The 18,121-nt window shown below is 34.1% G+C and overlaps 2 protein-coding genes across 5 annotated transcripts; both read left to right on the top strand.

The window, feature by feature from the left end:
• Positions 1-528: 528 nt before the first annotated feature.
• On the top strand, positions 529-3,733 carry LOC131661361 (pentatricopeptide repeat-containing protein At3g26540-like). The gene has a single exon (XM_058930891.1). It carries the CDS (start codon positions 621-623, stop codon positions 2,670-2,672), a length of 2,052 nt encoding a protein of 683 aa, XP_058786874.1. The 5' UTR covers positions 529-620; the 3' UTR covers positions 2,673-3,733.
• A 7,630-nt stretch (positions 3,734-11,363) lies between these two features.
• LOC131661360 (putative pentatricopeptide repeat-containing protein At1g77010, mitochondrial) lies at positions 11,364-17,506 on the top strand. Of its 4 annotated transcripts, none has more exons than XM_058930888.1 (5): positions 11,364-13,695; positions 14,173-14,291; positions 15,430-15,525; positions 16,561-16,764; positions 17,168-17,506. In XM_058930888.1, exon 1 carries the CDS (start codon positions 11,416-11,418, stop codon positions 13,429-13,431), a length of 2,016 nt encoding a protein of 671 aa, XP_058786871.1. In that variant the 5' UTR covers positions 11,364-11,415; the 3' UTR covers positions 13,432-13,695; positions 14,173-14,291; positions 15,430-15,525; positions 16,561-16,764; positions 17,168-17,506. The 4 variants fall into 4 exon arrangements, with proteins under 4 accessions (XP_058786871.1, XP_058786872.1, XP_058786873.1 ...); XM_058930889.1 differs by having other exon boundaries at positions 14,173-14,315; XM_058930890.1 differs by lacking the exon at positions 14,173-14,291.
• The last annotated feature ends 615 nt before the right edge of the window (positions 17,507-18,121 follow it).

Genomic DNA, 18,121 nt, shown 5'->3' with positions numbered 1-18,121 from the left:
CACCCCTACCTGTGATGGTCCAACATCACCCCCTCTGTCCCAAAATAAATATCATATTTATAAAAATTATTTGTTTTAAAATAAGTCTCGCTTTTAGTTTCCAATACAATTTTAACTTTTATCTTTCAAATGTATCATCTAATTAATACTCATAATTTTCATTTCTCTTACACTGCATTAATAATAATTAGAACGAAATTATCATTCTCTAATTAATACTTATATCTTTATTAATAATAATAAAAATAATTTGATAAAATTACTATTCTCTCTTTTATTTATCACATTTTTTAATCTGTTTGAAAATGTCAAACTATAACACTTATTTTGAGAGGGAAAAAATAAGAGCTAAACTAATAAATATCAGAAAAAACAGTTAACAAATTCAAATAATATATTAAAACGAAATCAAATTCCATTTAAACGGTTATTTGTTAAAAATCTCCAAATTAAAAAAAATCAATATATGCATTTTAAAATATTTTAAAATAGATTTATGATTAATGTCACCAAAAAAACTAACGACTCTAGAAAAGTAAACACTCACAGCACCCGAACGAAAACAGCGACACTTTGTATTGGCGTAATGTACCGCTTCTGTACTGAACCAATCTTCCGTGATGGTCCAACACCCACGCGTCGCCGCTGCCGTCGCCGTCACCACCACCAATCAAGTAATCCGATCAATCATCAACTACCTAAAAGTAGGTCGAATCCAAAAAGCCGCATCCATCCTCTTCGCATTCCCACTACCTTTCCCTCACTCTCTCTACGCCCACTTCTTCCGTCATTGTTCCTCCCCAAAAGCCATCGTTGCAGCTCATAAGGTTGAGTTTCACTTGGTCGCCACCACTCCAAACCCACCCACATTCCTCCGCAACCGCGCCCTCGAAGCCTATGCTAGATGCTCCTCTCTTCATGACGCCAGGGAACTGTTCGACCAAATGCCTCACAGAGACGGTGGCTCTTGGAATGCCTTGATAACCGCTTATTCACGATTGGGCTACCCGCACGAAGCACTTTCGTTGTTCCTTTCCATGAATAGGTCTGGTGTTCGTGCCAATAAGATCACCTTTGCCGGTGTTCTTTCCTCGTGTGCTGCTGTTTCAGAGCTTCCTCTCTCCCAACAGGTTCACGGGCTTGTAGTGAAATTTGGTTTTTGTGGGAATGTGATAATTGGGAGTGCTCTTGTTGATGTTTATGCTAAATGTGGGGTTATGGTATATGCTCGCAGGATGTTTTATGAGATGCCTCGTCGCAATGCTGTCACTTGGAATGTTATTGTGAGGAGGTATCTTGATGTTGGGGATGCAAAGGAAGCTGTTTTCATGTTCGCTCGAATGTTTTCCGCTGGAGTTAAGCCTTTGAATTTTACATTCTCTAATGCTCTTGTTGCTTGTTCCAGTATGAACACGCTTGAGGAGGGGATGCAAATTCACGGGGTTGTTGTGAAATGGGGACTCCGTGAGGACAATGTTGTTTCGAGCTCTCTGATCAATTTGTATGTCAAGTGTGGTGAATTGGAGAATGGTTCTCGGGTTTTTCATCAGCTTGTTTCGAAAGATTTGGTGTCGTGGACTTGCATTGTGTCAGGGTATGCAATGAGTGGGAAGACCTGGGATGCTAGAAGGCTTTTTGATCAGATGCCTGAACGAAATGTGATCTCGTGGAATGCTATGTTGGCTGGATATACCCGATTCTTTAAATGGTATGAAGCGTTAGATTTTGTGGGTTTGATGCTTGACACTGTTAAGGACTTGGATCATGTCACTATTTGTTTGATGTTAAATGTGTCTGCGGGACTTTCGGATCATGAAATGGGGAAACAGCTTCATGGCTATGTTTATCGACATGGTTTTCACTCAAACCTTATGGTTGGCAATGCCCTTCTTGACATGTATGGTAAATGCGGGAACTTGAACAGTGCCAGAGTATGGTTTAATCTGATGAGTAATTGGCGTGACATGGTTTCTTGGAATGCTTTATTGGCTAGCTACGGTCATCATCATTTAAGCGAACAAGCACTAACAATGTTTTCAGAGATGCAATGGGAAACGAAACCAAGCAAGTATTCTTTTGGAACCCTTTTGGCAGCATGTGCAAATACTTATGCTCTACGCCACGGAAAACAAATTCATGGATTCATCATTAGACATGGATTTCAGATAGATACTGTAATCAGGACTGCTTTGATTTACATGTACTGTAAATGCTATTGTCTTGAGTATGCTGTTGAAGTTCTGAAAGGTACAGTCTATAGGGATGTGGTAATGTGGAATACGTTGATTTTGGGATGTTGTCACAATCATAGGGGAAGAGATGCACTTGAACTTTTCGGGATAATGGAAGCGGAAGGCATCAAGCCAGACCACGTGACCTTTGAGGGCATTCTTCTTGCTTGTGTTGAAGAAGGCCTTGTTGAGTTTGGCACCCATTGCTTCAAGTCTATGAGCAATGAATACTGTGTCCTACCTCAGATGGAGCACTATGACTGCATGATTGAACTCTACAGTCGGTATGGATGCATGGATGAGCTCGATAATTTTATGAAAACAATGACAATAGAGCCTACTCTTCGCATGTTGGAACGAGCCCTTGATGCTTGTCAGAAAAATGAGTCTCCAAGACTCGGCCAATGGATTGCTGAAAAAATTAATGAATTTGAACATTAATTACTTTCAACCACAGCAGAATGCACAAATCACAGCAGGGAGTTTATCTTTGTTTTGGCATAAAAGTCGAAAGTCATATTGCAAGTATATGCAATGGAATACGACGATCAAGGTCCTATCTGTAATGATGATAATCAGATTAGTAGTACCTTGATATGCTGCTACGGGACGACTAGTGTGTGCAAAAAATGCAATTGCAGTAAACATGTCATTTTCCGGTTTAGCCGAAAGAAAATGAGCAGGATTTAAGGTGTACTAGGAGGAGGCTTATTATCATGCTGCAACCATATGCAAAGAGGAAGGACATACTACATTCTAACTACAATATTGGCTTGATAATAGCTTTGAGGGATAATTAGAGGACTGTGAATTCATGATACATTTGGGGAAATTATAAAAGGGAGTTTCCTATATGGGAGTAGCCTGATCCTTGTTTGTAGGATTTAAGGTTCACTAGGAGGAGGCTATTTGTCATGTTGCAATCATATGCAGAGAGGAAGGACAAACTACATTTTTACTGTAATATTTGCAATTGATAATGACTTTGAGGGACAGTTAGAGGACTGGGAATTCATGATGCATTTGGAGAAATTTTATAAGGAAGTATCCTATCTGGGAATGCCTGATCCTTGTTTGTAGAGTAAGCGCAATGAAGCTTTTTCTGCAATTTGATGAAGTTATAGCTGGCTTGGAGCTGCAAGTATAGATTGAGGTGGAAAATTTGTCTTATAAAGGTTGGACTCAATCAATTCAGTTGTGAATCCATCGGTTTTAATCACTCTTTAGACTCTCATTATGTAAACACATATGAAGTACAGACGGACAAAAAGATACCAACACCAGTACATAGTATATTATAATAAAATAAAACCGGTTTTGATAAACAAAAAAAATAAAATAAAATATGAATATCATTTATAAAATATTTAAATTAAGAATAAAAATTTATATTTGCAGTCAAAGAAAACGAATGCATATGGAAGAATTCTTTTTTCCTTTCTTTCTTCTATTTATAGTATGTAGACTTTTTTTGAGTATTTAAATAAAGTATTGGTAACTACTATGAATTTTTAGACAATATTACATATCTCTATTGAACTAAGATTTGTAGATCATATAAAAACAATGTTTTAAAAACTGAACTGGTCATTAAATCGGCGAGGGTATTAGAACTAAGAATCACAATGTTGGTGAAAAATAGAATAATTGAGTGTGGAGAGGGAAAGGGAGGGAGATAGATAATTAGAGAGTATAATTGAGGGTGAGAATTATCATTCATTCACTAACCATTGAATAAGATACTTTTTGAATATTTATACAATTTTTTAGTTGAATTGTAATACAAGTAACAGAAGCTAAAAACAGAAATTAACTGACTGTAATCGATTACAGTTGCTACAAAAACTAAAAACATAATAGTGGTAACCAGTTGCTACAAAAACTAAAAACATAACAGTGGTAACCTGTTACTGCGAATATGTAATCTGTTACACTCTCGAGTAAATCACTTATTTTCAGCTTATTGGGCTTTTTCACATAACTGTAACCGGTTACAGCCTCGCAGTAACCGATTACAACACTTGCATTATTGGATTTTCACTAAACACACCATCTTAATTCAAGCACTCCAAGTCTCTTATTCTCATGTTCATCTTCAATCTCTTGAACACTTCAATTGTGACTCCCTTGTCAACAAATAAACCAATTGTTATCCACTTCTACAATATCCCAATCTTAACCTTCCTTCACTAACAAATTCCCTCAACTAGTGAAACATCATCTCAATATGCTTGCTCCTCCTATGTGCAATTGGTTTCTTAACAAGGTTTATAACAAAACATTATCAACCAAGAGCGCTACAATGTTACCTTAATCGGTGTCCAACTCCTTCAATAGATTCATTAACCACACGATTTGACACACACAACGAAACAACAATGTACTCTGCCTCACAATACTAGAGTTATACTACTAGTTCCTTCTTCGAACACCATGAAATTGGTGTTTCCCCGAACATAAAGATGTATTCAGCTATAGACTTTCGACCATATTTATCTATGCACTAGTTGGAATCGGTAAAATTAAGCAAATTTCATTTTTTTGCCAGTGTTCGCTGCAGGAGAGAGAATTCCACAGCCAATAGATCATTTTTTGTATCTTAGAATCCTATTGACTGCTGCCAAGTGAGACACCTTCGATCTCTCCATGAATATACTCACAATACTGATACTAAACGCCAAATTCAGTTGCGTACTGTACAAGTAATGCAAGGATCCAATTTACCTTTTATACTCAGTTGGATTAACATCTTTCTCATCCTCATTATTCGACAATTGTGGCCTCAGGCCAGGCGGAGTAATGGCAGCATTATAAAGTTCCATTTCAAACTTCTTCAAAATATCGAGCGCATACCTTCTTTGGTGCATGAGCAGTACCTTCTTTGACATGTGGAACTCAATGCCAAGGGAGTTTGTCATAAGGCCAAGGTCGGTCATCCCAAAATCCTTCATAAGCTCACTTTTGAACTTAGAAATCCACTTTTCGTTGTTGCCCGTAATAAAAAAACCGTCTACGTATAGACAATGGATTATCACCCCTTCCTTTGTATCCTTCTTCACATACACACCATGTTCGGATAGACACTTCTTGAAGCTAGTCTCCTTTAAGAAACCATTTATCCTCTGCTTCCAAGCTCTTGGAGCTTGTTTCAAAATGTACAACATTTTCTTCAATTTATAGAACTTTGGCTCTTGGTTGTTTACAATAAAACCAAGGGATTGTTACACACAAACTTCCTATTCAAGAAATGCGTTCAAACACACATATTTAACATCCATTTGATAGATGAATCAGTTGTTGTTACTCGCAATATAAACAACTAGCTTAATGGTTTCAATTCTAGCCACTAGTGCAAATATCTCTTCAAAGTCTATGTTTTCTCTTTGCAAAAATCCCTTTGCAACTAATCAAGCCTTATGCTTGATTATTTCACCTTTGGGATTTGCCTTCACTTTATAGACTCATCTTACACAAATTGGCTTCTTTCTTTCCGATAGATAAACTAATTCCCAAGTCTTGTTCTCAATGGATTCCAGCCCCTCCTTCATAGCATAAATCCATTTTGGATCACTCAAGGATTCTTCCGTTTTAACAGGTTCAAATTCGGCCATAAGTGCAAAATGGACAAAATCGCCATCGTCATTGACTTTGTTGTCTCTGAACAACTCATAACCTCAGTCTTGGAGGAAAACCTCTTTGCATTGTTGATATTCTCACATTCTCGTCAATTCAGACTTCGACGAGGGGGGGGGGGGTAGGAAGGGGCATTTATGCACTTTCAAACTCTACATAAACTGATTTTTCATTGTTGTAACCGGTTACAGGCTGCTACAGCTCTTTAATTTCGTCGAAATGATGTCTAAGTTGATCACAACTCTTCTATTTACTGCATCATACAACTTCTAACCTCTGGTGGAGTGTTACCCTACAAGTATCATCAATTCTCCATTGTCATCAAGCTTCTTTCTAAGCTGCTCCGACACATGTCGATACACTACGGAACCAAAAACTCTCTAGTGATTCAATTTAGTTTGAATCCGAACCATGCTTCCTCCTATATTATCTTATCTGGCTTCTTTGGTGGACACTTATTCAACAAATAGGCAGTTGTGGATACCGCTTCTCCCCATAACTCTTTTGGCAAGTTCTTCCCCTTTAACATGCTTCTCACGATGTTCATAATCGATCGATTCTTCCTTTTTGGCAACACTATTTTGTTGCAGTGTATAGGGTGGTACTACCTCATGTACTATCCCCTTTTGATCACAAAACCTTCCAAAGTCATTTGAGACATATTCGCCTCCACCATCTGTTTTGAGAACATTGAGCTTGTGTTTCCTTTGCCTCTCAATCATAGACTTTAACTTCTTAAACACTTCGAATACCTCATCCTTTCTCTTCATTAGGTATGTTCATAGCTTCATACTATCATCATCGATGAATGTAACCTAATATCTATTGCCACCAATTGAATCAACGTGCATCGGTCCATACACATCAGAATACACCACCTCAATGTGATGCTTGGTTTAATAACATGCACCCTTGTTGAATTTACCCTTATGCTTCTTCTCTTGCAAACGTTTTTCATAAATTTTAGCCGATATATTAATCAATGACATCTCCGTTACCATTCCATTCTTTTGCAATGCATTGAGATCTCTAAAATTGAGATGTCCAAGACGATAGTGCCATATCCACTCTTCTCGACTAGCTGTTGTAGTAAGACACCTATGATATATAACCTTCAACTCAACCTTGAAAGTTCTATTGGTAGCCATATGAGCTTTCAGGATCAAAACCCGATTTGCATCCATAATGCGTAACACCTTGTTCTCCATACGAATATTGTAACCCTTCTCAAGTAATTGGACAATACTTAGAAGATTAAACTTGATTCAGAGAATATACAAATCATCCTTTATCAAAAAATGTCTACCATCTCTTCTCTCGATTGATACATCACCGATCCCTTCCACCGCTAGAACGGTGTCATCCATGAACTTCAATTTTTTCTTCATGGCTCAATTGATTTTGACAAACCAATATTTCCTCGCCTTCATATGCATAGAACATTCGGAATCCAAATACAATTCCTCGCTGCACTAAACTGTTTCTCTCACAGTTACCATTACGTTTTCTTTTGCCTTTAATCAGTTACAGCTTTTATGTAACTGGTTACAACGTGCTTCTGAAGCGTTTCCAAAACTGTTGTTTCTGCCCCGTAGCCTGTTGCTACTGCATCCCCCTTATGTGATCATGGCCAAGAGTATGTTCTCTTCATCAAAATTTTGCCTTGCAACTTTGGCTTCATTGACTTTAGGTTCCTTCTTGTTCGTAATGCATTCTCTTGCAAAATGACCAAGCTTTTGACAAGAAAAGCATTGCATCCTGCACTTGTCAATCCCTCTCCTTTCACCTTTAAAGTTTCCTTGACCACCATTCTTGTTGCAGCTTCTCTCCCCCTTTTGACAAGCCAAATTTTTTGAATTTTGGGATTCTCTTCCACCAAAATTATGAAAATTCCATTTACTCTTTAAGGGATGATATCTGTGAGTTTGTAACCTCACAACCTTTGCCTTGTCAGCCCCTGCATATGCCTTCTCCAAGATTTCCCACACTTGCTTTGACGATTCACAATCACCGGTTTTCTCAAAGTTGTCACCATTCACACATTGATGAATAAAAAACAGCACCTTGAAATCTTTCTTCTTTTCTTCATTATGTGTAGCTCGCTGTGCATTCGTTGCACCTTCGACAAGAGGACTCACCCCGTTCTTGATCACTTTAAGAACATCTTGGTAGCCAAACACCACTTTCATTTGCTTGCACCATTTGTCGTAATTCTTTGTATCAAGGATGGGTAGTTTGTAGAGATTCTTTCATTAGAGACAAAATTCATGTTGCCCACTAGGTGTTTGGTGGATCAAACCAGGCTCTTGATGCCAAATGTTAGAACTTGGAAATACAAAGTTTGTGAAAAATGGAGTAATTGAGTGTAGACAGAGAGATGAAGAGAGATGAGAATTAGAGAGAGTATAATTGAAGGTGAGAATTATCATTTATTCATTAACCATCAATGAGGACACCCCTTGAATATTTATACAATTTCAGTTGGATTGAGATACAAGTAACATAAGCTAAAAATAGAAAGTAACTACCGTAACCGATTACACAAAACCTGTAATCGATTGCAACTACTACAAAAAATAAAAACATAACAGTGGTAATCGGTTACTGCGAATGCGTAACCAGTTACACCATCGAGTAAATCACTTATTTTCATCTTATTTGTCTTTTCACATAGGTGTAATCGATTACAACCCCGCAGTAACCAGTTACAACACTTGAATTATTGGATTTTCACTTAATAGGAGGTACCAGTTCATTAGTTTATTATTCGAACCACTAGGCCACTGGTCGAACTACATGACAAAACTAGATTAAACCAGATAACGCAGTTGAATAAATCAATCTCTATAACAAAACTATATATTTATTAAGCCGATCGAACCAGATGACTCAGTCTCTAAAAAAATCACGACAACTAGAAAATTTTTAAAATTTTAAAATATCATAATTGCACAAGTTCATTCTTCAATTTAAAACTCTAAACATAGTCATCACACACAACAAATATTACAAAATATAGTTCCAAAGAAATTTTAAACAAAGTTTAATTGCAAAATAAATTGAATAACAAAATAAGTGCAGTGTCTAATAAGTTTAATTCTATGGAGGGAATGTTGTTCCAAATAGGTTTTGAACAAAGTCTACTTATATTTAAATTTTATTTATTTTAATTTTTTAAATCAAAACGACGACGTTTTGTCTCATTAAAAAAGCATTTAACCCGCTGAGTTTCTAATGGAGCGGAACAGAGTGAAATGGAGCGGAGCGGAACGAAATAGAATAAATATGTCATTATATTGTTTGAGTATTTCATGACAAAATAGAGCAATTTTCTCATTTCACTTAAATCGGAGGGTACAAAAAGTAATTGGATGGGATGGAATGCATTCCATCACGTTCCCTTCCGTTCCACCCATTTTTAATTAATCCAAACAATGAAATATAAGTTTATATCATATCATTCAGCTCCGCTCCGTTATGTTCCATCAATCTAAACATAACATAAATGCATTTTAAGAAATTGTTAAGTCTTTATTATTATTATTATTATTATTATTATTATTATTATTATTATTATTATTATTATTATTATTATTATATGTTAACGTGGTTATAACAAAAATCATTAATGCGCCTAAAAAAAGCGTCACACTTTAACCTGCGAGCCTAAACCCACGTGCCTGAAAATCAGCGAAACGTTTCAATGATGGGAAACATATTTAATGTGTCTGTTCTCCATTACTTTTACAACTGCCTCATGGCCATCCTACTTCTTCTTACTTGCTATTAAACTACCCAACAAACCTTGGGGACAACTGTTCTAAGTTGACAAAGGTTCAATACAAATGAGATCCATACATCCATCCTAACCATACAAGGCCCATTAAGAATTATCCAACATATATAATCAAGACACGTGAAACTCAAGGGACACTTTTCTGATCTCATAACTGACTTGGGCATTAGAGTGTTAATCTTGCAAGTCTACCATGCATCACCGTATCGAAGAGCAACACTACCGCTTCAAGAGTCTAACATCGTCAATAACCATCAATTATGATTCATGTACGAAACATATTCTAAAACTCGGACCTAAGAGACTCATATAAATACCCCAACCTTGGAACTAACACTCTGTAAAAAACACGAGAGACAAAAGTTCTCACCTTTCTTGCGTAAACTTGCTCTAAGACCACAATAACCCTAAAAACTTTTGACAATTCATAATCACAAGAAATTGGGCCTGTTTGTTTTAGCTTTAAATATATATATATATATATATATATATATATATATATATATATATATATATATATATATATATATATATATATATATATATATATATATATATATATATATATATATATATATATATATTTTTGTATTTTCAAAAATCATTTTTATAAAAATGTTTTTCCAAATGTTACAAGTTTTTTTAAATTTATTTTTTCGAAATTAGAAGCACTGGTTTTGACATTCTATTAAAGATCAAAATATAGTTGAAATCACAAATTTTCAAAAAATTGTATATCAAAAAAGATTTTTATAAAAAATTATTTAAAATAGCTTTAAAATTAAGTAATTTTTCGGAATTTTGATGTCAAAATTTTTTTTCATAAAAATGATGAAATACCTAAAATAACATTTTAAGAATAACTATTAAAATCAAAATTTCATTTGAAATTTTTATGAATTTTTTTTATATAAATTCTTTTAAATAAAAATATGTAACACTATAAAAATTATTTAGAAAAAATAAACGAGTCTATTGTGATACATTGTGCGTTTAACAAGTTCTAATATTATTATCTATTTAAAATTGAGAATTTTAAAATCGTTTATTTCATGGTGTAAATAATTTTTTTGAAATTGATCTAAAATTATGTAATTGATTTTAAGTTTTTTTCTTCATATTTTTATTAACTTATTAATACTAGAAATATTTAAAAATTAATTTTAAAAATATTATGAAATTGTTTTACAAAATTTATTTGAATATAATATATTTATTTTATGATATTATTCTTAATTACATGATATGAAATTTAAAAATCAAAACTTATATCATTGACTTAAAATTTCAAGTGTATATTAAATTATATTATATTTTTTATAGTATTTATCCTATAGTATATTATAAATAATTTATTTATAGATTTTAATTAACAAAAAATATTATATAAAATTAAATAGAATATCTTTAAGAGAAAAACTTGCATGGATACGAACATAAATCATGAGTGTTAGGAACAACCAATAAAAAAAGAGAAAATTTTAAATTTATTTAAAATTTAATTTCTTTTTTAATTGGATTCATGGGGTGGTTGTGATTGAGTAGGAGAGAGAAACAAATATTTTTTATTTTTTAATTAATAAAAAATTGTAATTGGTTGTTTGTATAGTCACCTGTTATGTTTGTGCTCATGCAAGTATTTTTCTATGTTTAATTATTCTTCAATCATTGTTTCTCGTATTCTTTTAGATATTTTGTCTCTATTTAAAGAAAGACAAAAACAACACAGATACACAACGTGTGAATGGAGTGAGTATGGAGCTGAATGTTTACCGCACGCTTCGTGAAGTAAGACAACTTCACCTGTCGCTCCTCAAAACCGGCACTCTGCATTCATCCGTCTCCACCACCAACCGTCTCCTCCAATTATACTCCCGGCGCAGCTCTCTCCAAGATGCATCCAAACTGTTCGACGAAATGCCGCAAACAAATGCTTTCTCATGGAACACCCTCATCGAAGCCCACATCAACTCAGGCAATAGAAACAAGTCATTGCAATTGTTTCATGCCATGCCCCACAAAACCCAATACTCATGGAACCTTATTGTTTCAACGTTTTCCAAATCTGGTGACTTTCAACTGGCTCATACTCTCTTCAACGCCATGCCTATGAAGAACCCCCTTGTCTGGAATTCCATCATTCATGCTTACTCTCGGCACGGGCATCCGAGAAAAGCGCTTTTACTCTTTAAGGAGATGAATTTAGACCCTTCAGAAATGGTGCACCGCGATGCTTTTGTGTTGTCAACTGTTTTCGGTGCATGTGCTGACTTGTTTGCTCTTAATTGTGGGAAACAAGTTCATGCTCGTGTTTTCGTTGATGGTTTTGAATTTGAATTTGACAAGATTCTGTGCAGTTCGATTGTTAATTTTTATGGGAAATGCGGTGATTTAGATAGTGCTGCTCGGGTTATGGGTTTTGTGAAGGAAGTTGATGACTTTTCTTTATCTGCTTTGGTATCAGGTTATGCAAATGCTGGTAGAATGAGAGATGCAAGAAAGGTTTTTGATAACAAGGTTGATCCATGCTCAGTGCTGTGGAATTCAATTATTTCGGGTTATGTGTCTAATGGTGAAGAAATGGAGGCACTGTCTCTCTTCAAGTCAATGCGTAGGAATGGCATTTGGGGAGACTTCTCTGTTGTTGCAATCATTTTGAGTGCTGCTAGTAGCTTGCTCAATGTTGAACTTGTTATGCAAATGCATGACCATGCTTTTAAAATTGGAGCGACCCGTGATATTGTGGTTTCTAGTGCTCTGCTTGATGCATACTCCAAATGTCAACACCCTCATGAAGCTTGCAAATTGTTTGGTGAGCTCAAAGCCCATGATGCAATCTTGCTTAATACTATGATTACTGTTTATGCTAATTGTGGAAGAATTGAAGATGCAAAATGGGTTTTTAACGCGATGCCTAATAAAACCCTGATTTCATGGAATTCAATCTTGGCTGGCCTCACTCAGAATGCATGTCCAAGTGAGGCGTTGGATACTTTTTGTAAGATGAATAAATTGGATGTGAAAATGGATAAGTTTAGCTTGGCCAGTGTTATTAGTGCTTGTGCTAGTAAATCATCCCTTGAACTCGGGGAGCAGGTATTTGCTAAAGCTATTACTTTGGGGCTTGAATCTGACCAAATCATTTCTACCTCACTTGTTGATTTTTATTGTAAATGTGGTCTTGTTGAGATGGGACGAAAAGTTTTTGATGGAATGATAAAAACCGATGAGGTTTCGTGGAATACAATGCTGATGGGATATGCGACAAATGGATATGGGATAGAAGCACTAACTCTTTTTGATAAAATGAGGTGTAGTGTTGTGAGGCCTTCTGCTATTACTTTTACTGGTGTTCTTTCAGCCTGTGATCACTGTGGTCTGGTAGAAGAAGGAAGAAATTTGTTCCAAACTATGAAGCACGAGTATGATATAAATCCCGGGGTTGAACATTACTCTTGCATGGTTGATCTTTTTGCCAGAGCTGGTTGTTTTGGGGAAGCAATGTATCTTATTGAAGAGATGCCTTTTCAGGCTGATGCAAACATGTGGTTATCAGTATTAAGAGGCTGCATATCTTATGGAAACAGGACTATTGGAAAGATGGCAGCAGAGAAAATTATTCAGCTTGATCCTGAAAATGCAGGTGCTTATATACAATTATCTAACATACTTGCAACTTCTGAGGACTGGGAAGGATCAGCAAAAGTAAGAGAGTTGATGAGAGATAAAAATGTTCAGAAGATTCCTGGTTGCAGTTGGGCAGATTGTTGAATGAGAAACTCTGTTGAGCTTCTCAGTTCCAAGCAAAGTTAGGATTTTAGGGTTTATCAAGGTATCATGAAACTAAGTACTTCACGATATTATCTCAATCAAGGGTTTCATAAAATCATCTCAATCAAAGGTTTGAAGTAAGTCCCCGACGGAAACAACGATTTCCTTGAGAGCTTCAAGGGTAATAACGCACGTGGTGAGGAGGGTTTTTCATTTTCAAGCTCGGTATGATTTGTCACCACAGTAAGAGCTTGCTTCAATTTGGTACGTTATCTTGTTCAACTTCCTTCAGATTTTATGCTTGGTTTTACTTCGGTTGATTCTGATTTGATTATGATTTGATTATGGTTTTACTTTTGTAATTTACTTCATTTTATTCTGGTTTTATGTTGATGGACTTGTTTAGATGTATTTGTTCTGCGTGTTGATTTTAAAACAAAAACAATAGCTGCTCTGAATTTGTAATATCCTCTATATATGGTTTTTTTAAAAACTTTTTTTCCTTTCAAATTTCATCTTAAGATGTATTACATGTCCGTTGTTATTAGTTTTCGTGTTTGAAAAAGTAATACTGCTTTGTAATGGTATTTGTGGTATGTCCACCTGTTTTCATTTTAAATTTTGAAGTTTGAACTTTAAACATAATGTGAAAATAGCCACCGAGCCAAATTACATCACCTAGACATCTCTTGTTCTTGTAGTTAAAAATGCCCTGTTTTATATTGTTTCATTTTGTTTCAGCTGTGACGGTCGCTCCCTCATGATTGATGGCCAATGCAAGCGTCCTATACTAACATTTATGGAAGAAAGTTCATGACTATTCCTGAAGACATAGGTTTCAGTGACATCTACACTACCTTGTATGGATGTTTTAACAAGACCAGGTCACATCTATTATCATATAACACAAACACAGTATTTAAACAATAGAAAACTATTATCAGAAGTAGTAGATTTTATAAAAAGTGATTAATAAAGTAGGTTGTCGGCATAGCTCTTGTCACTCATAGGGTTCAAAATGAATTCTATTTTAATGTTAGCTAACTTACTCTAATTATTGTGATAAAAGTTTATGCAGTGCCTGGTTATATGTGAAAGTGAGAGTTTATTACTGATCACTGAATTATGTGTTTGTAAATGCTTAACAAAATAGGTTTGTTTCTTGTTAGTGGTTAATAAGTTGCGGGGTTTGTTTAAATTGCTTCAGTGTTAATCTTCAAAATGCAGTAGAAAGGTTAAATTAAGTGTTTATAATTGTAGACGTTGGGATATTAGGATTGTTGTTGTTTTACATATTATGAATTATGATAGTATCTTTTTATTGTTTGTTCTCTTCCCATTATTTTCATGAAGTTTCCTTGATAGTGATTTCGCTTGGTACGTTGTTTCACTTCCAAACACTAAACCTTCTTTTAATCCTTATTTTGACTAATTCAACTGTTTTCCCGTGCTTCTTTGGATTTGTTAATAACTGGCTTCTGATTTTGAAATCATATTTTAAATTATTTTTCTATTGTTGATGATGCTGTAGCCTCTGTTTTTTATTGAATTTGTACAAATGAAGATCATAGCTGGAAAATCATGTTTCCTAAATATTATGTATTTTTGTTGGAATCATGTTCATGAATGAAGTTTTGTTGATTAACTTTATGTATCATTTGAATCAATTTTCTGTCTCCAATGGACATTATTCTATGAAGTGTTCTTAGCTTACAAAGCCAATTTTGAAACTTTAGCAACACGTGTCGTTTTTCCTTTTGATGGAAAATTTTGAAACTTTAGCTTGAATTTGTTGTTTCTAATTTCTGATTTTGGTAAGCTCACAGAATTTTGCTTAGTATGTTTAGCTATTAATAAGTGTTGTGCTTTGCTTACTTTATAGTTGTGTTTCTAATTTGTTGTGCTTTGCTTACTTTGAAATCAGATGCAAAGGATTAGATTGGCTGTAGCAGTATTAATTGTTAAATGTAATTCATTTTTGTCTTCATTTTCTCCAAGGTTGAGAGTATTTGGGAGATTCTAGAGCAGAACAACTAGAGTTCATCGCTCTATCTCAAAGGGCCAGATATCCAAAGTATCAATAGTACATACCAGGTTTGTGTTGACATCTATATGTGGAATTTGTTGCACTGCTTGCCTAATCTTCCTGAATCTGATGTGAATGCCCAGTTTTTTTTACTTGTTCAATGAGTGAATTTTGAAGCACCTTCCTGGCTCCTGCATTAGATGAACATGTTGTGTGTTTTGGCAGCAAATCCTTAGTCTCGTCAATTTTGTTTTGTTTTGTTTTGTTTCTAGTGGTGATGTGTCTTGGGTATTGAACTTTGATCTTAATAAATTTTATTTTACAAAAACTCATTTGTTATAATAGAGCAAGCTCCCATGAGGGACAATATGGAGTACATGTTCTTAAATGAGATTAACTAGTTTTCTTAAAGAGTGTGATGTTGTTGTTTTATTTGTTTATATATGTGGACTGAGACTAGAAGAAGTAAGTTTTGATGAAATGACAACTTATCTCAAAGTGTTTGATTCTTTTACAGTTTGGTGATTTGTGTTAGTACTTTTTGTCTTGCCATGACCTTCTAACTCATGCAATATTGTGACCTTTTATCATGTGCTATTACTTAAATTTTAGAACTTTTCCTTTTTGGTTTTGGTCATTGTACCAGACAATGGTAAATCTTGTCCATTGACTAATTAAACCTGACCCTGGCCATCACCTATTGTGGCACTTAGCAAGTACCAAGTATTGAACCTATCCTATTGTTTATAGAGCTTATATATTTAAGTATTTATCCATATCTCCAATTTATTCCAGTATATATAATATATCAACGACAGCATAAGACCAAAAGCCTCCTTGTTTATTGTTAAAGATGCTACCATTTAGAATATGCTAGATTAATTGGAGTATATATATATTGAGAAAACTTAAAGCTTAATCACTTTTTAAAATTACACTTGTCACATAAATCAGAAATTTTCATTATGTTAAACTAAGCAGTACCTTAAAACTCATGAGTAACATGCATGGTTTCTATACGCGGACCAATAAGAATAAAATAGAGAATTTAAAATATTTTTTTATTGTTTTTTGTTTGTTACAAGCTTATTAATATGTTGCAGGAAAAATACAATATCCCAAAGGAAGGAAGGAAGACTGTATTTACTATTATAAATGATGCTTGAAGACGATCCAAATGGTCACTTAAAAGGAATCATTTTAGTAAGTACAAAACATTGCGCGAGCAGCTCAAAAATCATCCACTAGAGGTACCAAAAGAAGACTTTAAGAAGTTATCGGAGTATTTGAGAGATGGAAAAAATCAAGTAAGATATAATTACTATTATGTATTGTGTATAGTATTGTTGTAACAAATTTGACATTTCCTACTAGTTTTCAAAGAGTCATTATGTTCTTTTATTAGCTGGGCAAACTGAAGCCATATAGATTAACAACAAAAAGTTCCAATGAGTTTTCATGAAAGAATCCAAAATTTTCATCATACAAATAATAATAAATCATTTCTTTTTCTCAACAATTTTTTCTGTTAGTCTTATAATTAATCATGCCTAAAAAAAATATGATTTATCCTTCATGGTATTTTGATTAAGTAATCATGCCTTAATATTTTAATTAATCTAAGAGTAAGCTCTTTTTTTACTTAAGGTTGTGGTATTTTGATTGTTCTGTCTTGTTCTTTCCATTTCATTACTATATTATGTATGCTAGATAAAACTCCAAGACTTGATTGAAAATCATGGACAACCTTCTTCAGAAGTTTTGGAAAGTGTATATGGTAAACAAAAACCTGAAAGATTGTGTTGCCGTTGAAGAACCACAACACGAACTCTCTTGATTAGAAATGAAGAAATTGCAAAACTCAAAAAAGAGCATGCTGTTGAGATTAGACAGTTTAATGATAGGATACAAGAGATGGAGGAGAAATGTCGTCAAAAAGTTATTTTGATTATGAATGATGATTGACAAAATGATATGTATATTGAAGATGTTTTGTTGATTGTGAATCATGATTGACATTATGATATATATGTAATGAATTATTAATTATGTTATTTTTTTAAATTGAAAGATCATTTTAAAATTTGTATGAGTATTATTATATAAAACAAAATTGTGAATGGTGTTTACATTTATTATCAGGTTTATAAAAAACTGTTGGCTTAAATGCAGTTTTGATCCTCCTATATTAATATTTTTTAACTTTTAGTCCCTCCATTTTAAAATTCAACTTTTTGGTCCCTCAACTTTAATTTTTTTGGGATTTTGATGGTCCCTCTCCAATTTTGCACACGTAGCCTCCTCATTAATGACGTGGCAGTGCTACATTAGGTCCATGTCATATTTTATTTCATTTTTAATAATTACATTTTATTTTGTAGATTATTAAAATAATAAATAAAGAAAATAAAATTTTTAATTCATAATTAAATTGTAGTCATCTTCATCTTCTACAATTTAATCGTTTAGCCAAACCCAGATTTGTTTTCCAGATTTTCAATGAAATAAAATTATGTTTATTTAGAATTTCAATTTTATTTAAGCCTCGTTCAAGTCTTTTGCATCAGTATCCATTATTTTGAATCCAATTCTTCAGCAGTCATGAACAACCCAATTCTTCTGTATCTTGTTAAAGGCTTTGATTTGTTTATCCTCATCAATTTG

The sequence above is a fragment of the Vicia villosa genome, linkage group LG3 (genome assembly GCF_029867415.1).
Source record: "Vicia villosa cultivar HV-30 ecotype Madison, WI linkage group LG3, Vvil1.0, whole genome shotgun sequence".
Classification (NCBI taxonomy): Eukaryota; Viridiplantae; Streptophyta; class Magnoliopsida; order Fabales; family Fabaceae; genus Vicia; species Vicia villosa.
Note: the sequence above shows the minus strand (reverse complement) of the source record. Positions and strands in the feature narration are given on the sequence as shown.